This window comes from Hyperolius riggenbachi, chromosome 3, assembly GCF_040937935.1.
Source record: "Hyperolius riggenbachi isolate aHypRig1 chromosome 3, aHypRig1.pri, whole genome shotgun sequence".
Taxonomy (NCBI): domain Eukaryota; kingdom Metazoa; phylum Chordata; class Amphibia; order Anura; family Hyperoliidae; genus Hyperolius; species Hyperolius riggenbachi.
This window is the reverse complement of record NC_090648.1, coordinates 143,786,848-143,813,969: the sequence shown is the minus strand read 5'-3', so window position 1 is coordinate 143,813,969 and position 27,122 is coordinate 143,786,848. Positions and strand designations below refer to the sequence as shown.

Here is a 27,122-nt window from a genome sequence, read left to right as displayed (position 1 = left end):
TCACACAGCCACACTTGTCTGTTTCAGAGCTTCTTTCTGCAGGAGCAGCCCCTCCCATGACATCAGCTCTGAGTATTCAAAACAGGAAAGCTGAGCCAGGAGGGGGCAGGCTTGGGCTTGAAAAGACTCCACAGAAGACTGACTCAGCTATGATTCCAGGTCAAACCTAGACTGAATGCTCAGTCGGGGATTCTTATCACAGCTGATAACAGACGGATTGAGCAGAGAAGAATGAAACTAAAAGCAGGGTAAGTGTTTACTGTCATGTTCCCACTGATAAATGTAATAAAATACATGAGGGTGCTTCGTCTCTGGTTCTCTTTAACTATAAGTGCATTTCTGCAAACCACAGTGCTGTTTACAGTTTGGGAATATCAATAATAGGGATGACAGTAAGACGAATAAACTATTATGGTCACATGTCATACAATCTGACAGCTGTCTACCTGTCAAAACTGGAAACCTATTAGCATCTGTCACATGAACTTTACATTGCGTTTTCTCTCTCAAAATCTTCCATGCACAGTACATTGTGACCATAGCCACTAAACCACTCACCTCACGGTGGTAAATAACGTCATGATGACTTCAAACCACAGCTTTTTTTCTACACCACAGTTTGTTATGAAATATAAATACATGGCAAATCATTGCATAATTTATGCTGCTGGGATTTCTCAGTAAGAAAAAAAAATGAAGGCGTTCATGGAGTTCACACTGTCCAGCCCAGCCCAGCCTTTTTAAACCTTTTTTACCCTGTAGGAACCCCTGCAAATGAATTTTGGATCTCACGGAACCCCTGCAAATGATTTCTGGATCTCGAGGAACCCCTGCATTTATTTAGCAGGAGGTATGGTCTTTAAAAGTAGATGTGGCTGTTTATTTCATTACCCCCTATTACACTGACCCTCATTATACTGTCTCCGTATCCTAGTGCTTTTTATTAATGTGCTCATTATTATTCTGACCCCCAATTTAATGCTTATTTTTACAGTACCCCCTATTAGAATGTGCTCTATTATAAACCCCTACGATGAGGGAAATGCCAGGGAATCCCTGCAGAGTACTAAAACATCCCTGGGGCTCCAGGGAACCCTGGTTGAGAAAGCCTGGTCCAGCCCATCACAGAAGGTTTTCAAAACAGGCGGTACTGGAGAAAAAGGACATTCTTTTAGTTGTATTTGTTCTCAGCACTGGGAAGTTATTATGCCGGAATTTTGTGCTACCTTCACAGCAGAGGTATCTATGCTTAGAGTCTGCTACACATGTATGGGACAGGCTGTATCTGAAGGTCAATCCAACCACCACATCAGGCATGAGCCCGACTGTACTGCTCCTGCACGAGTAAGACAGGTGTAGCCCCGCTTGCACGGATGCAGCACGGGTGCAGCACGGCCCCGCTCCTGCCAGAAGAGTAGTGTGGCCCCGATGCTAAGGAGGGTCCCGGCTAGCAGTGACAGCGGTGCGGAGGATACGGTAAGCCTCTACAGGAACCAGAGGCTTTCCTCTTAGGTATTTCCTTTAAAGGGTCTGAAGCAAAAACTGTAATGTAATTTTTTGAATCTGAAGACATTAAGATGGCCACCTCCGTTAAACAGAGACAACACATTCTGCAGTGCTGGCCTGTAAGGTCGGATGGCAATGTACAATTTGTAAACTAATATAAGTTAGGTGTCAAGAACATGTCGTAGATGAAACCGGGCAAAGAAACAAAACTGGAGTTTAACCCACAATAGTTTTCAAAGTTATGCTTGTTAAAAAGAACAAACAGCTCAAGGAATCCTAACTGTTCATAAACTGCTAATGAGGTCTGCAGGCACTGACATCATATACTGCTCTCTCATTCTGGTAAATTTACATGTCGTTCGTGACACAATGCTCTGAAAATACAGTAACATAGAAAGTGAATTCCGCACGATGTCGGTAGAGTCGAAATAGCTTTATTGGATCAAACACATAACAGGCTAAAATCCATCACCAGATGCTGACATGTTTCGGATACAGTAACATAGAAAGTGAATTCCGCACGATGTCGGTAGAGTCGAAATAGCTTTATTGGATCAAACACATAACAGGCTAAAATCCATCACCAGATGCTGACATGTTTCGGAGGTTACACGTCCTTAATCATAGCATAGGCTCTGAAAATACAGTATATGTGATCAGTCTGCTTTAAAGGGGCACTACAGCGAAAAACTGTAAAATGTAAAATATGTGCAAACCTATACAAATAAAAAGTACATTTTTTTCCAGAGTAAAATGAGCCATAAATTACTTTTCTCCTATGTTGCTGTCACTTACAGTAGGTAGAAGAAATCTGACAGAAGTGACAGGTTTTGGACCAGTCCATCTCTTTATAGGGGATTCTCAGGGATATATTTATTTTCAAAAGCACTTAGTGAATGGCAGTTACTCTGTCTAACTGCCAAAAAACTGTGTAGCGAGCAGGGAAGCTGGCCAGCATAATTGTTTAAATCCTTTTTAGGGAATATCTTTATAAAGAATAAAAGCCTTGTTGAGAATCCCCTATGGAGAGATGGACTAGTCCAAAACCTGTCACTTCTGTCAGATTTCTACTGTCTATTGTAAGTGACAGCATTATAGGAGAAAAGTAATTTATGGCTCAAATGTACTTCTTATTTGTATGTGTTTGCACATATTTTACATTTTACAGGTTTTCGCTGTAGTGCTCCTTTAAGGATTCTATTTGCTGTATCTGACTGGAGTTCATCGTTAAGTATCGTGTTTTTACTAGAAAATGTCATTTCGCAAACATTGCAAAAGTATGAAGGAAAAGTAACACATCTATTCAGTAAACTTCATGCAGGAAACCTCTGCTGTTCCCAATAGGGAGGTGCCTGCCAGCAAGCCTGAGTCAGACTTTCAATTTAATATATAATTTATCCCTCAGTACAGAAATTCTGAAAAGTGAAGGTCTTTTACAGGAATCTCTCAGAGTGGTGTTTCTGGCACTTGTGGTATTGTCTGGCATTAGTGCTATACGGAGGGCTTAGGACATCCACCCACCCACATTAAGATTCCCTATTGTACCGGTGAGCTTCTTTCATCTGTGTTTACTGTACTCAGGAAATTTACTAAAAGGCTGGTTTAAGCCTCAGTGCCAGAGTTTACTTTTCTGCTTTGATGTTAACAGTATAAACTGCCTCAGGAATTTTCTCATTTTCTTTTGCTTTTGTGCCACAGTAAAGGCTGCACAAACCTATGAGGCAATCTGTACTCCTTATAAGGGCCAACTACGCTGACCAGTTTGTATTCACAAACCAGAAAGAATGAGTTATTACTTGGGTAACAGAGACCCGTGATAGTTAGAGAAAGCTATATGAATGTACACAAGCACACTATAGCATCTTTGTAGGCATGCAGCACTGTCTTTTGAGCTGTAATATTTTACTAATCTGGTAATAATCTTTAGGGTATCAACTGACAATTATAGGTTAAAGGGAACCTGAGCCAAGTAAAATTATCTAAAATAAACACATAATGTACTTGCAAAGGATAATTACATACCTCGCTGTCAGTTCCTCTCAGAAGCTCACCATTTTCCTCTAATAACCATCCTTTACAGTTCTGACAAAATTTTGTCAGGACTAAAAATATATCAAAGCTGTCAGTTATATATCAGTTGCTGTCAGTTATATGCTGAAAAGACAACCAGTATGCAAGGTAATGTCCATGTTTGCCAATGGCCCATGGGCGATGTTACAGTTTAACAGTGTACAGACCAGGATGCTGTTACTGGGGTCACTGCCATTTTTAAAATGGAGGACAGATAATTCCATCGATCACAGTGGACAAAATGGAGAAAACCTGAATTGGATCGGGTCCATTGTGACCTCCGCAACCTTCCCCTGTAAGTGGCTAACATACTTGAGGCTCATTTCCACGGGCAGTTGAACTGTGTGCTCAGCAAGCAGTTACCAGGCAGCAGCGAGTAGTTACTAGGCAGCAGCAAGCAGTTTCCAGGCAGCAGCAAGCAGTTGTGAAATTTGAGAGGCTTTTCACTGCCTATCAACTACTCGTGGAAAAGGGGCCTTACCAGGGCTGGATTTGGACATTTAACAGCCCAAGGCCCACTGTGAGCCACACCATCTCCCCCCCCCCAACCATCTTGTCCTATGCACCACCTGTTTTGTGCGCTCCCGGTGTCCAGTTTGTTCCCCTGGTCCTGTGTTCTTGTCTTATGCTCCCCCATTCTGTGTACTTCCCTGGTCCTGTGCTTCCCTGTTGTGCTGTGCTTGGGGGTGCTCCACTGCTTTCTCCTGGGAAAGCAGAGCGGCCGCAGACTGGCTTTGTGACTGCTGCAGTTAACATGTTTGGCAGTTGAACTGCCTTAGTGTGCTGGCCCACTGCCCACCCTTTGCTTCCTGGTGCCCTAGGCCATGGCCTTTGTGGTCTTGTCTCAAATCCAGCCATGGGCCTTACAGTCCCCTTCCTCACACTCACCACTCTAGACACCTTCACAGTAGAGAGAGGTAAGACTGAGCATGCAATACATTTTACTATGGGAATTGTTTTTCTATTTCATGACAGTGGAGTTATACTTTAAATGAAGTGATGAAAAGACATTTCTATAAAATGTATATTACATCACCAGACAGTACATCAGCTAAGGTTGATTTGCTGAAATGTGTAATGCTGTCTATGTTTTGGGGTAATTATCCTCACACTGCTTGCCTTGTAAACAGTTTATGACCACATTGCATAATATTTCATGCGCTGCAGAAGTTTGTTATTCTAAAAAGCAGAACATTTTAGGAAGCGGAATCTCAATGTTCTCCTAACTGCTGTCTAGTGGGAAAGGTCTACCATCTCAAAAAAACAACAATATAGTACAGAGCTCAGTCTGCAGCCATTGTTCAAATACATATAACAGGCTCTGAAGGAACAGATCCAAACTTATGTTTGTTACTGTTTGCAGGGTGCTGCACAAAATGCTGCATAAGGGGAAGGTGCAGTAAGCACAGTAGATCTGATCCATTTCACTTTTTTCTCCTATGTTTTCTCCTACGAGATAATTATTCATCTTCAGTTTAAAATAACTTTTCAGCACTCTGCAATTTAAAGTACCAAAAAAGTAGGTAAAAAAGTACTGTCAAAATTATTCAGAGCATTTTCTTGCTTACCGGTGGCTTATAAGGTAAGCAAGAAAGGTGTGAAAATATCACCTTGGAGAAAACTTAGGAGAAAGCGAATTGGACTGGGCCCAAATCATAATAGTACTAGTATATACTACAAGCATATGGAACTGTTTGTCTCCTAGCCTGACCCTAACTACTTCTACCTAATCCTAAATGATAAACCTCCACTAAGGCTGGGTGAAACCTTAAAGTGGACCCAAATTAAAAATACAAGATTTCAGAAATAAAACCTATTTTCTAAATTATAATAATAAATAGCAGCCTTTTTTCAGCTGCTAAAATATTTTACATTTATTGGAGGAACCCCTCCCTTCCTTTCATATTGCCGGGATTTTTCCGGCAAACTGGTGGAGTAGTTGGTGTCCAGCAATGGAGGAATTGCTAATGGCTGCCCCCAGTATAACCCTAGATATAAAAAGAGAAGGGTGAAAAGCATGCACTGAAATGATCATAGTCTTGAAGGAGTGTTTATTTATCTTTGTATGTGTCAGAGTGATGCAACTAAATATTTTGAATACAAAAAAAAATGTTTGGTTTGGGTCTGGTTTCACATATGGTGCACAGTGGGATTGTCCGGTAGCATGAGAGCCCAAGGCAGGACAATCTCTAGATTGGAAGCTCGCAAGGGCTAGGACCTCCTCCTATTGTTTCTTATTTTATAGTCATTTTTTATAAGTGTTCCAATTCTAGTGATATCTCAAACTACACCTTAAGTATATATTTCTACTTGTATTACTGGATTGTCATGATCATAGTGTCTTGAACTTCTTATGCACATATGCTCCCCAATATTTGTTTTTGCACCATATACAACGCTACAGAAGATGTTATAGGCGTTATAAAATAAAAAGTAATAATAATAATCATACTGAACCATTTCCCCTTGCACATTACCCTGCAGCACAGTGCACTGACTGAGTAATATGCATAGCTCCACCCCCAAACAGTGACGTGCTCCTTGCTGGACAGGAAGTACGACACTTTTTCTGCCTGTCTAAATAGGTTGTTGTGGTGCCATACACTCCAATGCAAATAACAACAACAACAATAACAATAATATTTATATAGCGCTTTTCTCCCTGGGGACTCAAAGCGCTGTGACCCTGCATTATGCAGTCTCAAAGGCTCGGGAAAAGAGGTGAGTTTTTAGCCTTTTTTTAAAGCTGTCCAGAGAAGGAGCCTCTCGTACTGATTGTGGAAGTGAGTTCCATAGAGTAGGGGCTGCATAGGAAAAGGCCCGAGCACCAAATGTTAAGTGTATCCTGGGAATAACCAGCTTCATCTTGTTGGCAGAGCGGAGGGTGCGTGGAGGGGCATAAAGTTCCAATAGATCCGCTATGTATTTGGGTCCCATGTGGTGTAGAGCCTTGAATGTCAGCAGGCAGATCTTAAAATTGATTCTCCATTTTACTGGCAACCAGTGAAGAGTTTGCAGTACTGGGGTGATGTGTGAGCTGCGGGGGGCATTGGCTAGGAGTCTGGCTGCAGCATTCTGTACTAGCTGTAAGGGGCGCAGAGCCTTATCTGTAGATCCGATGAACAGGGCGTTGCAGTAGTCTAGGCGGGAGGATACAAATGCATGAACCAAGGCAGGTAGGTCTTGGTGGTGCCATGTGGTACCACTTGTGCAGCTTTGCAACGCACTGCAAAGTCTGTGTCATCTCTGCGTCATTGTAACCACTTAGGCCGCATCACTTCACACAACAGGTAGTATGGCCAGTCTCATAGAGACTAATGGCCACTAGGGGAGTGGCGGTGGAATGTACCGCAATGAGTGAAAGGGGCCTTATACTAACCTTCACAAACTTGCTCTGATTTTCCTAAACCATGGACCTAATGATACCCATAAGGAATCCCATTACTTAATGCCTCCCAGTGCCATGCTGAGATTATTATTATTTATTGTATTTATAAAGCTCCAACATATTATGCAGCGATAAGATGAGATAACAGTTTTTCATTGAGACAGACCCCCAAGAATATGAGGAGTGCACTCAAGTTCCACAAAGGAGGCAGCATGGTGAGTAAGAAACTCAGGACTATTGCTGCAAATGAAGGTACCTGTTTATTCAATTCCATGTAAGGCTCAATAACTATAAACTTGTCAACAATAGATGACACACATTGATTATTGTACACATATTAATATACTTGCTGCACCAAAATGAGAAAAAAAGGATGACTGTAGGTACAGAGGGTCAGACTGTGCCTTCACTGTCACCTACATAACTCTGCCCCAATATGCAGCATGGAAGTAAGGCGACTGATTAAGTAGCCAATCCTGAACTATAATCACACAAAGAAACAGGAACCACTTATGTTAGTTTCCCATCAATGATCTGAAACACCACAGACAATTTAACTGTATGAAGTCTCCAGTCATTTGCTACATGATCTCATTAGCTGTAACCCTTTCACAGCTAGAAGCGATGCAGCACACTGGCTAATCCATCGCGAATAGCCAAGGGCTTAGTGGAGGCAGTGAATTGAACACTCATTACTAGACATAAGTAATCATTTCTTTATAAGATTAACCCTATTTGTGCAACAATAACTGAGCTGCTAGGGCTATTTACACAACAACTGTTTGTTTTTTTCAGGTTTGCCTAGCAAGGCTTTTGCTACACGTGCAGAGTGACCCATATTGATTTGTTGATTGTAGACATTGCATTCCTCTACTTACGTGGAGCCAAGCTGTGACGTCATGCAATTCTGATACATCTATAAGACATTTGGGCAGGTGATGGCTTAAATAACCAGAACAGATAACCTTTGACACCAGATGAAATGTTGGATATTTCTTAAATAACTGTAAAATGCTTTCCGCTGTTTCTGCAGTCATAGTGAGCCAACTCTAAGGGCCTATTTCCACTACGCCAGAAACCGGGTCGAATCTGCAAAGCACAGCTTGGCAAATCGGACTGCGGCTACCCAGCAGAATGGGAGCCGCAGCCAAATCAGAAACGGCCGCGACTCCTAGTGGAAATGAGCCCTAAGGGCTCATGGCTGGATGGTGTAAACGTTAAGGGCTCTGCCTCTGACACAGGAGACCTGGGTTTGAATCTCAGCTCTGCCTGTTCAGCAAGCCAGCACCTATTCAGTAGGAGACCTTGGGCCAGTCTCCTTAACACTGCTACTGCCTATAAAACGCGTGCTAGTGGCAGCTCTGGCACTTTGAGTCCGCCAGGACAAAAAGCACAATTTAAGTATTCTGTGTGTCTGTTTTCCACTAGAAGTATGCGATTCACTTGTATGAGGTTTTTAATGCGAATTTGCATGCGCATTCTCATTTATTTATTTTATCCGTTTTTCTACAAGGAGTTCTAGGAAGGACGACCCATTGACATTTTTGATTGCGAAAGCAAAAATGTGCAAAAAACATGAATGCAAAGGCACAACATTTGGCATCCATAAAACAGTAACACTGCTGTCCATTTTGTTTTTTTTGTTGTTGTTTTTTTGGATTTCGCATTTATTGGACACAAGTACACAGGAATTCATTAGTGTGCGAATTTGTGTGCTAAAAAAACTGCACAAATTTGAACCTAGAGGAAACGGCTCTAAAGACTGCAGCCCATGTACAAGTTGATGAACTGTACAACATGGGAAATAAGTGTTGTCTGTCTGCAATATGTATAAAACAGCACCATCATCATCTCCTTTCTGATCTCAATGAAAGTAAAACTGACAAGTTAGAAAAGGAAACACTTGCCTATCTATTGATTGGTCTCTACAGAGAGGAGATGTGTGCAGAGCAGTGTGGAAGGACACACAAGGCTCTGGAGACAGAATAATGCAGGACACTGTCTGGCGTAATGGGAGATAAAGCAACTGGAATTAAAACCAAGATTGTCTCCCCCTTACTGGGACAGCTGGAGACTGTTAACAGCAATGTGTGTGACCTAAATCTATCTAGTTGAGCGCCCACCATTCTTTAGGCACACTGACATTCATAGCTGCTCAACGGCTGCAAAGGCACATTGCTTACTTCCGCCATTTGATGGGAACAGCAGGCAGCTTAGGCGCAGTACAGACCTTCAATACTGGTCACTGGAAATGACCCTTCTTGCAAACACTCTGTTCAGCTATCTGGCAAGTGCATGTTCTACCCTATAGCAAGACTAAACCGATGTTAATCAAAATTAAATAATGAACATTGGTAGATGATCCAGCATTCACTTTCATCTGGAGCCTTTAATCCAGGGTCTTTGTCAAGACAAGCAGACCATAGAGTAGTAGCAAAAGCCAACAGTTGTTTTAGGGCCACACAGGGTCCCCTTTGTCAAGACAAGCAAATCACAGAATGGTAGCACCCAGCTCAACTGGAAGATGGGTGGTCTCTCAGTCTTGACATTGCTAAAACTAAATTATAGGCGGCCATTCCTATAAGTTATTGCAAGCATTTACAGCTCCCCATGGGCTACAATGTCCCCCTGTGCCTAGTTAAAATGCCTTTAGGCCTCTTTTCCACGGGCAGTTGAATTGTGTGCTCGGCAAGCAGTTGCCAGGCAGCAGTAAGCAGTTACCAGGCAACAGTGAGCTGTTACCAGACAGCAGCAAGCAGTTGTGAGAGTTTGAGAGGCATTTCACTGCTTATCACCTGTCCGTGGAAAAGAGGCCTAAGTTTATACTGCGAAATGAAGCGCCATTGCCATCAGTGAGTCCATTTGCACAGCACAAGTGTGAATTCACAAACCAAACATGCGCAAGAACTTTCTTATTTTCATATCTTTGCACATTCATTTTTTTCTGACAAAACCACAGACATATACTGTAATTACAGCAATATAAGTCATGTTTGGTTTCCTATACACCTCCAGTTGAAATCCAGGTATTATCAACACTCTCTTTCAGAAGTGGGCATTATTTTAGAATTTGGCACAGAAAGTTTATGCAATTTACTTAGAAAATTATCTTATTTTAGTAAAGTACAGAATTTAAGCAATTTGAGACTCCTGCTAATGCTAATTTTATATTTTAATATGCGTAACAGAGCTTGTTCCTTGTATGTCCGATCATAAATGGCAGCAGTCTAGCTTGCACCACAGATCTGTAATGCTTGGCCCTCAATCAAGAATGCTTGTCTTTTTCCCCCTCAATGACCCAATGGAGACATCATGATGGAGGAGAAATTCACACTCTCAAGTCAGCTAGATTTTGTGAAGGAAATTCAGAGTACCCTGATAACAAATCTTGACATGTGCATAGAATTAAATAGCCTAATGATGCCACTCTGTTAAATCAAGCATACACTATTATTCAACTTTCCCTCCTCCAGCTTCAGGGAATGCATTGGAGAGATTGCCAGCATGCTGCTGCACTGACAGTGATGAGGTCCACCATGTAGGTCCTGCATCCTTAGGAGGTGAGAATTACTGGAACATCAAATCACTGGGGGACGTGTTGTATTTTTATTTCTGCTTTGGTTGAACTTCTAATGCAGGGCTGACCAGTCAGGAACAGGCATCTCCACATATATTAGCATAGCTCTGATTAACAGATGGGAGTGGGTGGGGTAAAGTGTGGATCCCAAAGTAAATACCTATTCATCACAAAATAGAGACATGGATTTTGCCCTGTAGGGCTGGAATTGCACAATGCAAGGTTAACTAGGTCTGCCATGTACTGATGAGAACCAAAAACAGGCTGTCTACATGTGGGGTTGATGTGGGTGTGTAATATTTAAAGCTATAGGCTTTATACCAGCGGTTCTGGATGCTCACCTGGCTTACAGGGGTGAAAAGAGATAATTTGCATATTCACTAGTGGTGCATTGTGGGTGACCACAAATTGTTCACTTATAGCTGAATTATTGCAAGTTTCCCTCTGTTTTAAGAAGGCAAATTACACCACACATTGCTTATTAGTAGGAGGGCTTTTCGTTCTCTTTTATCCCCCCATACATTCCTAGTGGTTTGGGTCACCCGGAGCTGCTTAGTTACTCTGTTGTACCGGTCCAAGTACTATCCCATACAGCCATATCAATCCCTGCCATCTACTGATGAGGACCAAAAGTCTGATACAGGCTGTCTACATGTGGGGGTGATGTGGATGTGTAAAATTTAAAGCTATAGGCTTGCTATACACCAGCGGTTCTAGTTGCTTGCCTGGCTTACAGGGGCGAAAATCTCATACAAGGGTCCACAATCTCATACAACGTAAAATGGGACAACAACACTGCCACTATTGTCAAGAAAGCGCAACAGAGGATGTACCATCTACGGCAGCTGAGAAAGTTTGACCTACCTCAAGATCTAATGGTGCAGTTCTACACTGCAATCATCGAATCCACCATGACATCATCTATGACTGTATGAGTCGGCTCCTGCTCAGCATTAGAAAAGGGGAGGCTGCAGCGCATCATCCGAACAGCAGAAAGGATAATTGGCTGTAGCTTACCTTCCCTGCAGGATCTTTACGCTAGCAGGTGCAGAAAGAGAGCAACCAAAATTGCCTCTGACCCCTCTCACCCAGCTCACTCCATCTTCCAGGGCATGCCTTCAGGAGTAAGATTCCGGTCAATCGCTACCAAAACCTCCAGACACAGGAACAGCTTTTTTCCTCAAGCGTTAGCCATACTTAATGCTGAACCACGTTAGAGCTGCTAGGACTTGAAAGTAATCAGCACAGAACTGAAAAATCCTCACATTGCTTACTGCCACTATACTTGCATAATGTCCTTGACTTGTAATATACACACTGTCTGTCCTTGTATTATTTTTGTTTGTGTTTGTTAAGCAACTGCCAAGACAAATTCCTTGTAGGTGCAAACTTACTTGGCGAAAATAAATTGATTCTGATTCTGAAAAGACTAATTTGCATATTCAGTAGTGGTGCATTGTGGGTAACCACAAATGTTCACTAAGGCCTAGTGCACACCAGAGCGGTTCTGCTGCGGTTTGCGATCCGCTTGCGGGTGCGGATCCGCTAGGGTAATGTATTTCAATGGGCTGGTGCACACCAGAGCGGGAGGCGTTTTGCAGAAACGCATACTCCCGGGCTGCAGCAGATTTTGGATTGCGGATGCGTTTCTGCCTCAATGTTAAGTATAGGAAAAACGCAAACCGCTCTGAAAATCGGCACGTCAGAGCGGTTTGCCAGGCGTTTTTTGTTACAGTAGCTGTTCAGTAACAGCTTTACTGTAACAATACATGAAATCTACTACACCAAAAACGCTTCACAAAACCGCAAAATGCTAGCTGAAACGCTACAGAAAAAGAAGAAAAAGCGTTTCAAAATCTGCTAGCATTTTGCAGATCTGCTAGCGGTTTTTGGTGTGCACCAGGCCTTATAGCTGAATTATTGCAAGTTTCCCTATGTTTTGAGAAGGCAAATTACACCAAGCATTGCTTATTAGTAGGATGGCTTTTCGGCCTCTTTTATCCCCCATACATTCCTAGTGGTTTGAGTCACACCGAGCTTACTCTCTAAGTAAAAATTGCAACTGTGCATGCACCGAATGCTACCGGTCCCGAGAGCAAGGAGATACACAGCTGGGGCTGCACATACACAGTAACCCATGACTGGCTCATTCGGACACCTTTCAGTGGCACAGCTGCTGAACAGATCAGAGTGGAACGTTAGCCGGGGACCTAAACAACTACAGGGGGCTGGACTACAGAAGCCCCAGGTAAGTAATCTGTGCACCTTCGTTTCACTTAACCACCTGAGCGGTCTGGACGAGCTCAGCTCGTCCAACACCGCCGGAGGCTGCCGCTCAGGCCCTGCTGGGCCGATTTTCATCAAATAAAAAGCAGCACACGCAGCCGGCACTTTGCCAGCCGCGTGTGCTGCCTGATCGCCGCCGCTCTGCGGCGATCCGCCGCGAGCAGCGGCGAAAGAGGGTCCCCCCAGCCGCCTGAGCCCAGCGTAGCCGGAACAAAAAGTTCCGGCCAGCGCTAAGGGCTGGATCGGAGGCGGCTGACGTCAGGACGTCGGCTGACGTCGATGACGTCACTCCGCTCGTCGCTATGGCGACGATGTAAGCAAAACAAGGAAGGCCGCTCATTGCGGCCTTCCTTGTTTATTCTGGGCGCCGGAGGCGATCGGAAGAACGCCTCCGGAGCGCCCTCTAGTGGGCTTTCATGCAGCCAACTTTCAGTTGGCTGCATGAAATAGTTTTTTTTTTATTTAAAAAAAACCCTCCCGCAGCCACCCTGGCGATTTAATCAGAACGCCAGGGTGGTTAAGGTTCCCTTTTACTTGTTTTTTTTTTTCATCATTTTTTAGGGCTTTTTGAAAATCAGATGATATTTTTAGGCAATTCGTATAAAAATGCAGAGCATTTTAACCCTTTAACAGCCAATTTATTTAGAGGCTTGCAAGTACCTCAGGCCAATTTATTTTAGCACTTTTTTTTATTTATTTTCCTTTTCTTTTTATTTCTTACTTGTTATTTTCCTGCTTCTAATTAGTACGTCTATAATGTGTATTTATGACCACTTGTCACTAGGGGGCGATGTGAGACAATAATAGAGGACTTCTGCTTTCAGTTTCTATATTTTCTGCTAGCAGAGAGAGAGAGATCAAAGCATTCCAAGAATTTACAGCAGGAGTTCTGCTGAATGAGGTCAAAAGCAGTGCACTAATCTCAAACGAGAGAACTCGTGAAGCTGCTAATGGGTTAAAGGGATTACAAACTTTCATGCACCATAGTATTTTTTTTTCTTCAATATACATTTTTAGATGCATACATCTCTTTCCTTAAGCTGGCCACTAACGGTCCAATTTCGATCGAAAAATCGTTCGAGCGATCAGAAATTCTGATCGGATTGGTTATAAATAATCTCCATTGGTGGACACAATCGATTATGAACGAGTGAAAAAAATGTCGCCCGAATGAATTTTCGTCGAACGAAAATTTGGATTTTCTTGGTGGTCGTGATAGATAGGAAGCAATGATTGGTTAGTTGATGGTGTTGTGAACGATTTTTCGTCCAATCAGAATTTCTGATCGCTCGAACGATTTTTCGATGGAAATTGGACCGTTAGTGGCCACCTTAAGGGTCCTTTTACACTATATTAGTTGCTGTCAGTTGTAACTGAAAGGAAAACTATTGTGCTGTTCAGTGTCCTAATATGCAGTCCAGTCTTTCCCTATGGCCTCTTTCACCCCGGCAAACTTCCGGGGTTCGCGATCGCAGAGAACCCCAAACTTTTCCAGAAGTTCGATTCGCCCCCATAGTGCATCATTAGGGTCAAATTTGACCCTCTACATCACAGTCAGCAGGCACATTGTAGCCAATCAGGCTACACTCTCTCCTGGAGCCCCACCCCACTTATAAAAGGCAGGCAGTGTCAGGCATTGGACTCACTCGTGTGCCTGCAGTAATAAGAGAAGGGAGAGCTGCTGCTGCAGAGAGAGTTATAGGGAATGCTCCTTGCTGATTCTTATTGCTAAAAACGCACCCCTCAGCAGCAGGTGTCGAAGGGGTCTTGTGCTGCTCAACTTTCCCGTGGTATTGTTCGTGGCTGGGGGGAGGAGGAGAGCTTAGCTAAAATCACTGAGGAAGAGCAAGAGGAGATGGATAGTACGTCTGCATCCAACTTTGTGCAGATGGCGTCTTTCATGCTGTCCAGCCTGTTGAGGGACCCCCATATAAAAAAACTCAAGGGGAATGAGATGTACTGGGTGGCCCCGCTACTAGACCCTCGGTATCGGCACAAAGTGGCGGAAATGTTTCCAAATCACCAGAAGGCAGGAAGGATGCAGCACTTGCAGAGCAAGCTGGCAACTATGTTTCACAATGCATACCTACATGCATACAATGCACCCTCCACCAACGCCTGGACCGGCAGGTAGCCGACTACCTGGCCTTAAGTGTGGATGTAGACATTGTGAGCATCGATAAACCCTTGGACTACTGGGTGCGCAGGCTTGACCTGTGGCCAGAGCTGTCAAATTTGCCATCCAACTTCTGTCTTGCCCTGCCTCAAGCGTCCTGTCAGAAAGGACCTTCAGCGCAGCTGGAGGCATGGTCACTGAGAAGAGAAGTCGCCGAAGTCAAAAAAGTGTTCAGTACCTCAATTTTATCAAAAGTAATGAGGCATGGATCCCAGAGGTCCAGGACTCCAGGTAGATTCCTGAATTTTTGCTGCTAGCAGCGGCCGCTATAATAATTTTTCTGGTGCGTGTACATGCCTGCCTAATTTTTCTGGCTGCACTGCGGCTGCTACAACAAAACAAAAGGCATGTACATGTGTCAATTCCCCTTCGTGATCATTGCCTTGTCGCGGCGAAGGGGCTTGCGTATCACAATGAAGCAATGACCAACGGCTGTATGAGTGTCTCGGAGGGTGGCACACCAAAGATAATAAGGTCGTTGCTTCATTGTGGACAGACCAAAGTCGATCAGCTGGACAGTCACTGTTGTTCTGTCATTGAGCTACCTCAGCCTGGTGACCATATGGGCTTGAAAATCGCCACGGCCTGCACTCTCGCCATGGTGCGCACCAGTCCAGCACGGGCGTCACTACGCAAACAGCTGTTTGCGGTACGTTACACAGTGAGTTTGGTCTGTCAGTGGGAAGCAGTACTCTTATAAAGAAGGAGAGGAGGAGAGACCGCTGCACTCACGTGTATGACCAAAGGGGAGCACGGAAATCGATTGCCAAGGTCCACATATAATCAGAAAAAATCCCGCTACACCAGTTGGTCGGGTGAAAGTAGAAAAATCCTTTATTGATACTCTAATCCATCATCAGTGTTGCAATAAAATAGCTCACGCGTATCGGAGCATAGAATGGCTCCTTAATCATAGCATGTTAACATAAATGTGTTCACAGGTTATATAGTGCATTAGGCCACACCCCTAGAGGTGTGGGCCTTGTACTTAAAGGTATACACAACACAGTATTAAAAGGTGATGTGTATCACCATAATGCATATATAAAATACTCATTTAAAAACAATAAATAGAGCATAACATCACAACAACCTACCAAAGTATCTACCTGGCATTTAGACAAGGTACAATATCATATATGTTAGATGGTACTCAATGATATTAATTATAAAAAGTATTTAAATCTAGTCTGGAATTTAATCCTGTAGGGGAGCGTGTCCCCAGTTTCCAGATCCAGAAAGCTTCTCTTTTTAGGAGCCTCCCATAGATATCCCCTCCCCTCAGGGAATGTGATACCCTTTCTATACCATGAAATCTGAAGCTTGTCATATTGCCCGAGTGGACATGAAGGAAATGCCTGGAAACGCTTGAAGCATGGGTAATATAAGCTGCGTTTTTAAGACATCTCCCTGCCCCGTGATAGTGTTCGGAAATCCTCTGGCGGAGAGGGCGGGTGGTGCACCCCACGTATTGCATCGCACACTCAACACAAGTAACCGGATACACAACATTGCAGGTATGGCAATTAATATATTGCCTAATTTCATAGTTAGTGTGTCTGGAAAGTGAGACGGCCTCCCGAGTCTGTTCATGAACACTGCAAAACCTACATGTGCTGTAGCCACATTTGTAGGAGCCCAAATATCTCAACCAAGTGGGTCTGGGTCTGTCAGTACTCTGGAACAAACTTGGGGAGAGCCTTGAGCCCAAAGTGGGAGCACGTCGTGAGGAAAAACCACAGCCCTCCGCCAATACAGCTTGTATTTTAGGATCTGAGTGGAGAACAGGCAGATATTTCTTAATGGTTTTAACAATCTGAGAATATTCTAGGCTATATGAGGTTACAAAATTAGTACCCTTATTTATTCGCTTGTTCTCACCACCAGATCGGGAAGACAGGAGGTCGGCCCTAGTTTTGCATAGGACCCGATTTCTGGCCTCCAAGATGAGATCATCTTGATATCCCCGATCTCTAAGCCTGGATTGCACCAGATCCAGTTCTTGCGTGATTCTGCCTGGATCTGAGCAATTCCTGGCTGCTCTGATCATTTCTCCATATGGAATGGATCTTAAAGTGTGTCTAGGATGGCAACTTGTGGCTAGGAGTAAGGAATTGCCCGCACACTCCTTTCTGAAGGTCCTAGTTAGTATCCTCCCCGTTGTGGTACAACCAGTCAGATGCAAATCCAAAAAATCAATCTCAGTGGCATTATGGGATATCGTAAAAGACAAATTCAGATCGTTGTGATTGCAATACGTCAGAAATGCCGACACATCTCTCTCTGGCCCCCTCCAAACCAGCAGCAGATCATCTATATATCTAGCGTACCAGAAAACAGATTCAGAAAAGGGGTTGCACTCCCCAAAGATGCGGAGCTCCTCCCACCACCCCATGTACAAATTTGCCAAGGATGGGGAGAATTTGGCTCCCATAGAAGCTCCGCATCTCTGGAGATAGTACACCCCATCAAACATAAAATAATTTCGGCTAAGCAGATGATCTACTGCTAGAAGGAGGAAGTCACAGACAGTAGACGTGAATGATCCATATTTCCTAATATGAAAATCCAGAGCTCTAAGGGCTAATTTATGAGGAATCGAGGAGTATAGGGAAGCCACATCCATTGTGACCCAAACAAAAGACTGGTCCCAATGGAGAGATTCTAGGCTGGATAGTAAATGAGTTGTGTCACGTAAAAATCCAGGTAAGCGGCGCACCAAAGGTTGGAGACACCCATCCACCCACTGTCCCAGGCGCTCTCCCAGGGAGCCAATCCCAGCCACAATGGGACGGCCCCTGGGAGGAACATCCGGTTTGTGGACTTTATGTAAGTGGTGAAAAATAGGTACAATGGGTGCCTCCACCAAGAGATACTCCCGCTCTCTCTGGCTGAAAATGCCAAGTGAAACCCCCAAATCAAGTAACTGCTGAAGTTCAGCTTTAAAACATTGTGTGGGGTCACTGGGTAAGACCTCATAAGTAGCCGTATCTTCCAGTTGTCGTAGTGCTTCCTTCTGATAGGCGGATGAGTCTAGGACCACCACAGCCCCCCCCTTTGTCTGCATTGCGAATAACTATCGCTTTATTATTCTGGAGGGACTGTAGTGCTTCCCGCTCTCGCCGTGTCAGATCGGAAGCTGCCTTATTGGCCTTTTTAATTCGCATGAGATCTTTTTCAACTAAATCCTGGAAAGTATCCACAATAGGAGTTCTGGCCTGGATGGGGTAGAAGCGGGAATTGGAGGTGGCCACGGGGCCCAGGGCCGCCCCGGAGGCTGGGCCATCACTCAAGCTGGACATCTGGTCCAACATGAGGATGAAAGAAGCCTCCTGAAATGGAGGGATCTGCCCAGCCTCCGGGGCGGAAACAGACCGGGGCCCCGGGGACACCCCCAATCTGTCCCCCACACCATCCATCGCGATGCAATACGTGGGGTGCACCACCCGCCCTCTCCGCCAGAGGATTTCCGAACACTATCACGGGGCAGGGAGATGTCTTAAAAACGCAGCTTATATTACCCATGCTTCAAGCGTTTCCAGGCATTTCCTTCATGTCCACTCGGGCAATATGACAAGCTTCAGATTTCATGGTATAGAAAGGGTATCACATTCCCTGAGGGGAGGGGATATCTATAGGAGGCTCCAAAAAAGAGAAGCTTTCTGGATCTGGAAACTGGGGACACGTTCCCCTACAGGATTAAATTCCAGACTAGATTTAAATACTTTTTATAATTAATATCATTGAGTACCATCTAACATATATGATATTGTACCTTGTCTAAATGCCAGGTAGATACTTTGGTAGGTTGTTGTGATGTTATGCTGTATTTATTGTTTTTAAATGAGGATTTTATATATGCATTATGGTGATACACATCACCTTTTAATACTGTGTTGTGTATACCTTTAAGTACAAGGCCCACACCTCTAGGGGTGTGGCCTAATGCACTATATAACCTGTGAACACATTTATGTTAACATGCTATGATTAAGGAGCCATTCTATGCTCCGATACGCGTGAGCTATTTTATTGCAACACTGATGATGGATTAGAGTATCAATAAAGGATTTTTCTACTTTCACCCGACCAACTGGTGTAGCGGGATTTTTTCTGATTATATGTGAAGCCGTACTCTAATTACACTCCCTGATTGATGTATATGCATGCAAGATGTTTTAAAGCACTTTAGGCCTCCAATTTAGCATGCAATCTGATTTCTGCCCTTAAAACGCTGCTTTGCGTCAAATCCAGATTTTTCCCCGGGAATTTTGGCGTGTATCCCACTCCGCCATGCAAAAACTCAGACGTTAGACCTCTTGAAACATCTTTTCCATCACTTTTCTGGCCAGCATAAGTGTTTCTAGTTTTCAAAGGTCACCTCCCCATTGAAGTCTATTGCGGTTCGCAAAGGTTTGCGAACCGAAAATCGGAGGTTCGGGCCATCTCTACTTCATTCTCAGCATTCCATCAGCGTTACCATAGGTTCAGGGCCCATGCACCGACACACCTGTGATTATATTGATGATTCTCTGACCTTTCCTCTTGTCCTCTTCATTGAGTCAATGGGAAAGCTTCTTACATGTTCATCAGCTGTTACTGTGACAGGAGTGATAACTTCCAAATGTTGTGATAAAGTTCATATCATCATGGAAGGAAGCAATATACTGTATTTGCTTGGTGCTTGCTGAGTACTTATGACCCAGTGGAGCAAACAGAGAGGGGGATTTCAGGGTATTTTTAACATCAAGCTGTGTACTGTTACCATGGTGTCCAGCAGGATTACTAGCAATGTTACAGCAGTTACAGTCAGTTACATACGGACTTGTTTGCTGATAAAATCTGTTCTGCAGACTTTTGTCCTAAAGTGGAGAAGCCCCTCAAAGAGCACATGACAAAGACAGTATGTAGAAACTAGAAAAAAATCACTTCCAGCCAAAAGGAATGGAAGACACCCCTTGAGGCTGCAGAGGCCCACAGTAGTCCTGTAATGCCAGATTATATTGGCAGTAAATTACACAAGCATTTATTACACAGATAACTCCACCATATATAAATGTATATGACCTGTAAAAATATTTGTAAATGGAAAACAATAATGGCAAGCCCATAAAGTGACTTCTATTTAAAGAGTAGTGATGTCACGTATGTAAATGTAAGTTATGACTAACTGTAAAAGTGTTCAGTGAAATGTACAACTATTCGTCAAAGTGATAAAGTACAGTAATAAGCAATAAGTAATGTACTTACCCATGTTGCTGTGTGCTGGGGACATGGAGTTTGGAGACAGGCTTAATGATCCTGAAAAACAACGGTACCAGATATTACAAGCTAGCTTCAACTAATAACCCTCAGTCTGCCTCCTGGAAAAGCATTGTTACCTGAGTCTATGCTGTGGTTCATCTGGTCACTGGTTTCCCCATCTTCACTCAGATAACCAGGAGGCGGAGTCTCTGCAGACACATTAACATAAATAGCATCATACTCCATCCTGCAGAGTCTTACAGTAGATAAATGTGAGATAACATTACTTTTTTTTTATTGTGGGTCAACCGCAGTACTCGCCCAACACAGTACTAGCCCAACCTCTGTTTTCAAATGGACATAAAGACACTCTTAGAGTTGCTCCTTCTTGTTTTTTTGCCTGAAGAAGCGGGGTGAGACCCGCAAAACGCGTTGCAGATCTTTTGGAGTAAGAAATAAATGCAATTTGCAGATTACACATTATTGTGTCTTCTTTGGTCTACCATTAAACCCCCCCCCCCCCCCCCCCCCCCAATTTTAAACAGTTTTTAATTTATTTTAAACTTCATTGGTGCCTCTGTTCCTCAAAGTGTTTTGTCATTAATGGCATCCTTTGGCTGGCTGTGTCCTCTGTTCCTCCCTGTCCACCTCCTTTCGTTGATTATAAGTCCCGTTAGAAGGCCACAACTAGTACTAGTCTGGACCTTTAAACCAGAAGTAGTGACCCTCGCACATGCACAGTAGCCACCCCATAGATGCGCTGACTGTGCTGTCTGCGCTAGCTCAGCGCTATGCGGAAGCTACTGCACATGTCAAAGGTCCTAAGTAGTACTAGTCAGGGTCTACTAAAGTAACTTATAACAGATGAAAGGAGGCGGACAGGGGGTAATGGAAGACACATCCTGCCAAAGGATGCCATTAGTAACAAAAGTATTTACTCCATTTAGCATCTATTTTTTTTTTTTGGGGGGGGGGGGGTCTATGTTATAAGTGTAAATGTTATCGTGTCTCAGGTGTGAGTCACCCACCGTTCTCAGCACTTGTTACTAAAGAACCACTATACCACAGTGGTCATAGCAGCAGAATGAATCGTTCAATATACTTTCTGTTATAATGAATGCCACTTTCAGTATCTGACAGTGAATCCGCCAATAGAATTATTAATAAGAAGTTGCCAAGGTTCACTGGCCTTTCTATCAGTGACTGTTACTGGGGTTCCAAGAAAGTCCTATATAGGATTATGACTACAGATAGAATTGTTTACATCATCAGTTTATTTTCACTTGAGGTTTGCTTTAAAGAGAATGTCCAAGCAAAATAAAAAAATGAGTTTCACTTACCTGGGACTTCTACCAGCCCCATGCAGCCATCCTGTGCCCTCCTAGTCACTCACTGCTGCTCCAGTCCCCCGCTGGCAGCTTGCCGACCTCGGAGGTCGGCAGGACGCATTGCGTACATTTTACGCATTCCTGCTAGTGCAGGAACATTAACACATACATTTTTACGCATTACTGGTTCAATGCATAAAAATTTACGCCGACTGCCAGGGGGACTGGAGCAGCAGTGACTACGAGGGCACAGGATGGCTGCATGGGGCTGGTAGAAGCCCCAGGTAAGTGTAACTCATTTTTTAATTTTGCTTGAACCTTCCCTTTAATAAAGTACTGATTAAATAAAGACGTCCACGTTCTGCGACTTCAAGAGTGCAAGAAGCAGTTTCCAGCTTAACTGTGAAAAAACTGCTGTAGCTTCTAATCTGCATCATATTACTGTACTGCAAACCAGACAATGCAGTGTTATGCTTCTTAGCTTACTGTTGTTATTGGGAGAAATGCAGTGTAAATTCAGACCTGGAATGTAATTGATCTGTGGCTCAATGCCAGCTGGGAAGTTGGTGTTCTCCGGAATGGAATGGCTGTAATCATCAAGAGGAGGGAACTCTGCCGGAATCTCCGTATTTCGCGGCACTAATACTGGCGGCAGAACTGAGACAAAAAAAATAACTTTATGTGAAAAACAATGAAGGCAATGACTGTCTCATTGACACTTAGAAGTAAACTATAACAATATCTGCTACCACTGATGTACCTTGGGTCCCTACACCCCCCCCCCCCCCCCCCCACATAACAGTATTAGCTAGTTATTGTTCCCCTAGATATCAGTATAAGGTAGTCATGTGTGCTCCAAATAGTAGTGTTAAGCAGGCGACCCTCAAATAGCGGCACTAGATAGCCCCATCACAGATAGCAGTATTAGGTAAGGCCTTTCAGATAGCAGTATTAGGTTGGGGCCCTCATATAGCAGTATTAGGTAAGGCCTCTTAGATAGTAGTATTAGGTTGGGCCCCTCATATAGCAGTATTAGGTGAGGCCTCTTAGATAGTAGTATTAGGTTGGGCCCCTCATATAGCAGTATTAGGTAAGGCCTCTTAGATAGTAGTATTAGGTTGGTAACCTCATACAGCAGTATTAGGTGAGGCCTCTTAGATAGTAGTATTAAATAGCCCCCATTAAACAGCGATATTAGGTAGCCGCCCTCCAAACAACAGTATTAGGCAAGGCCCTTCAAATAGTAGTATGAAGTAACTTCCCTTAGACAGCAGAATTAGGTAGCCCTACCTAAGACTGCATTAACTGCACTATTACGTAGACATCCCCCTCCCTAATAGCATTAGTTAGAACTCCCAGTAATGAGAATCCCTCCTCAGATAGTAGTATTAAGTAGCCCCCTTCAACCCCAACGAAATATTATTAGTTAGGTCCCTCAGATAGGCTAATGCAGACACCCATGTGTGCACATTGAGCTTTCTCTCCAGGAGTGCACATTTGCTTTGGCATTATTGTCCTTGAGAAAGGGACAATGTCTCGAAACACTGGAATATTTTAATATGCAGCAATTAAGAGTTAACTTTTGGAGTGTATCCATTAAGCTTCTAAGGGTAGAATGGTTAATTTGCATATATTCAGCAGTGATGCACTGGGAGACATCTCACGCTCACTCCAACCTGAATTATCGCAAATTATTTCTGTTTTAAGAAAGCAAACTTTTGTTTTTCTTACCATCTTAGTAAGGGGGCTTTTAGGACCATTGTAGTCCCTTACACACTTTAATGAGTTCTGGGTCACCATGAGCTTGCTGGTTAGTCTGTATCTCTCGGTGTTACAAGCCCTACTGCATAGAGCCAAATTAATCCATGCCATGCACTGATGAGGATCAAACAATCCAAAACAGTCTGTATCCATGTTGGATTATTATGGCTCTGTACAAATTAACAAGCTGACACATAATTGCATTCCAGCGGTTCTGGAGGTGTGTTTAGCTTCTAAGGGTACAATGGTTAATTTGCATATATTCAGCAGTGATGCACTGGGAGACATCTCAAGCTCACTCCAAACTGAATTATTGCAAATTCTTTCTGTTTTAAGAAAGCAAACTTTTGTGTTAGGATTAGAAAAAGTGGACAGAGCTAACACTAGCCAATTACATACCCGGGCAACGCCGGGCGACCAGCTAGTAAGTAATAAAGTTATTGGTGAATGAATGGGAGGAGCGCTGAAATGTGAAAATTGCTTTGGTCCATAAGGCAAACACAACCTGTAGTGGTCAAATGGTTAAAGTAAAAGGAGATTCCATGTGATAACATCACTATGAAATGTGACATTCTTAATGTATTCATTCAGGATAACTGGTGGAGCCATGCAGGCCACTTAAATACTCAGAATTGTTAATTCTAACTTATATAGCTGTTTCAGGACATTTGTCCCTCATCTGTGCAAAGTGCAGATATGTATGATTCTCTGTGTGGTGAGGCTCGCAACACCAGGGCCCATATGCAATTCACTTTTTCTACTTCGTTTTCTCCAAGTTGATATTTTTACACCTTGTGAATAAAATGCCCTGTAATTCACCAGCAACCAAGAAAATACACAAACTAATTTTGACAGAACTTTTTCTTCTACTTTTGGTACTTTTTTAATTGTGAAATGTTGAAAAGTTATTTTGAAAAGATGAAAAATTACCACCTAGGAGAAAACTTATGAGAAAAAGTGAATTGCATATGTCAGCCATACTATCTCAGAAAACAACCCACATATATAAGTAGATTAATACTTGCTCTACTTACATAACATTTGTATTGCACTGTCCACATGTAGATTTTAGTGATTTTTCAATAGTAAAAAAAGAGAAAATCCTTCTTAGCATTTCCCATTTTAATTGTGGCTATTTTGAAGCCAATGTTGATGTCATTTCTGACGACTCTCAAGACTCACCTCTTCATGCTCACATACCCACCCACACCAGCACCAACCATAATATGTTCAGTTAGACACCCTCTCAAAAGATGCACCTATTGTCTCCACCCCCACCCTTTAGATTGTAAGCCTCAGGCAGGGCCCTCCTCCCTAGTGTTTCCAGCTTGATTATGCAATCTTACTGACAAACACCCCTCTTGTGGACTAGAACAGTCTCTATTTTGACCTATGACACTGTATTGTTATCAAATCATTTGCATGATCTTGTTTTGCTGTGAGTTTCCGTATGTTCTACCTTGTATGTTAACCCATTTATCTATTGTGCAGCGCTGCGTAATATGCTTGCGCTTTATAAATACAATAAATAATAATAATAATAATTTCCTCCCTTACTCTCCTCTGCCTGATGCATTGCCCACCCTCAATTATAGAAGTGCATTTTCTCAGCATGAGAAATACTGGCCAATCAGAGAGGAACAGAGGTGTGGGAGGGGAAAACAGGAGGGAAAGAGGCGTCAGCCAATCAGACTGCATTGGTTAAGTCTGAGGGGGAAGTGGAGCAGCAAAAAAGGACAAGCAAAAAAGGACAACCCAGCATGCTCTACAACTTCCTTTTTTGTACCAAATTTTGTGTGTACCAAGTAAGGTAAACTGAGGAATGATCATTTATCAACAAGAAAAGTAATAGGGATTTTAACTTTTGGATTGCTTGGTTAGCATCCTTATTACTTGTTTACCAGATAAAAATAAAGAATTGATTTTTGATTTTATGCCCGACAGTTACACTTTAATAAAGTGATGGCATAGAATGCAGCTCTTGGGTGCTGTCGCTTCTAAAAACAGAGCAAAGAAGAGGTTTCTGTACAAACAAGATAGGCTGACAACAGATGTGCATGTCTGATCTCGTCAGCTATAACAGAGAAGTCAGGTCTGCCTATTCTTATCTCAACTCCGGCACCATAGGTCTTCAGCCACGTGACACATACAGTTCTGTAAACATAGGGGGAAAGCTCTGCAAGTAGAAATTAAATACCCAGAGGGCTGTTCTCTACCATAATCACCAGTGTGAATTGCTGTACTTATATTTATTCATTCCTTTCATTTGTCTAAAGCTGAAAAGAGCAGTCACAGAGCATTAGGCTTGGTTCACACACATAAAAGGTGTCCAGTCCTGTCAGTTTTTTTGACAGTTGCCATCAGTTTCTATGTGTTTCTATGGATGTGTTCACACATAAAAGGTGTACATTTCAATTCCAGTCCTGTCAGTTTTTTATCAGTTTTCTATGGATGTGTTCACACATAAAAGGTGTACATTTATGATCATGTCAGGTAAAACTAATAGAAATCTGATGCAAAACGGACAGGACAGAAAATGTATAGATTTATGTCTCAACCAAGCCTTAGTAAGAGTACTTTAACACTAAAACATTGCATTGTAATGGACACTGTTTTGCACAATGTAGCGTGGTGCAATTCATATGCAAGTCTATGAAGAGTTCATACCTCATTGGATGCAATGTGAACACAGAACATGAAGTGTGTTGCTAGAGGTGCCCATGCTGACACGCACAATGAAGGTGCACATTGATCAGTTGCTTCTTTGCATGCGTCACATTACATGCCACCACAAATGTTTTTGGTTGTGTTATATGTACGTTATAATGGAACGCAATGCAATGATTTTGGTGTGTGTGTGTGTGTGGGGGGGGGGGGGGGGGGGGTGAAGGGGGTCCTCCTAGCCTCCTGAACATGTTTTTGGAGTACATCAACAACAATCAACAACTTATCTTTCACCATAAACACCCATGTCAGTGAGATCAACTGGGGGTGACTCCTCGCAGTAGTTTTGTAACCGCACTTTTCGTAAACCTAACGCTGGCAAGTTGAACCATTCCTACATGAAGCTTTGGAACAGGAGTGCTGCCTGGTCGATCGGAGAGAGGTGTTATACCCACAAAACCTTTAGGAAATAACGTAGTGATCTTCTGCAGAGTTCCAGAGACAGAACACAAAACATGGGAACACTAACTTTTATTACCGAGGACAGCTTGGAGTATAATAAGATCACTAATATTCTTATTGTGCTGCATTTGGCCTGGTGACAACATTACTGCTGTGCAGATTCTTCTGCCTGCTGATGTTATCTTCTCCTCCGTGTCCACTAGTGGGTCTAGGTACACACTATGAGATTTTCTTGCAAATTTACTGTCAGATCGATTATTTCCAACATGTCCGATCTGATTATGATCAATTTCTGAGCATCTTTCGACCGTTTTCCATTCACTACAATAGGAAATCAATCGGAAATTGCTCGGAAATCAATTCGGGCATGTTGGAAATAATCGATCTGACAGTAAATCTGCAAGAAAATCTCATAGTGTGTACCAGGCATAAAAGTCACAGAATGCTTGGAGAGTTTTGTGTGGATAGTCAATTTAAGTGTGCAGATGTTAACACAATAGCTGGATTAGTATATTTCCCGTGGCAGCCTGTATGATGTCATTTGCTACAAAAGGTGCAGTTATCCTTTAAATGTGACTTCACAACTTATTTAAAAGAACTAGATCTTCACTCTCTTGCTCCAGCATAAATGTTTATTAAAATGAATCCAAATAAACCAGT

General features: G+C 43.0%; 1 protein-coding gene across 1 annotated transcript in view; it reads right to left on the bottom strand.

The window, feature by feature from the left end:
• Positions 1-27,122, bottom strand: part of SMAD3 (SMAD family member 3) — a 181,266-nt gene that overhangs the window by 23,382 nt on the left and 130,762 nt on the right. The window contains exons 3-5 of the mRNA XM_068275031.1: positions 22,098-22,232; positions 20,385-20,456; positions 20,254-20,304 (exon numbers count right to left, since the gene is read on the bottom strand). Of these exons, the coding sequence (XP_068131132.1) occupies positions 20,254-20,304; positions 20,385-20,456; positions 22,098-22,232 (258 nt within the window). The remainder of the gene's footprint in view (positions 1-20,253; positions 20,305-20,384; positions 20,457-22,097; positions 22,233-27,122) is intronic.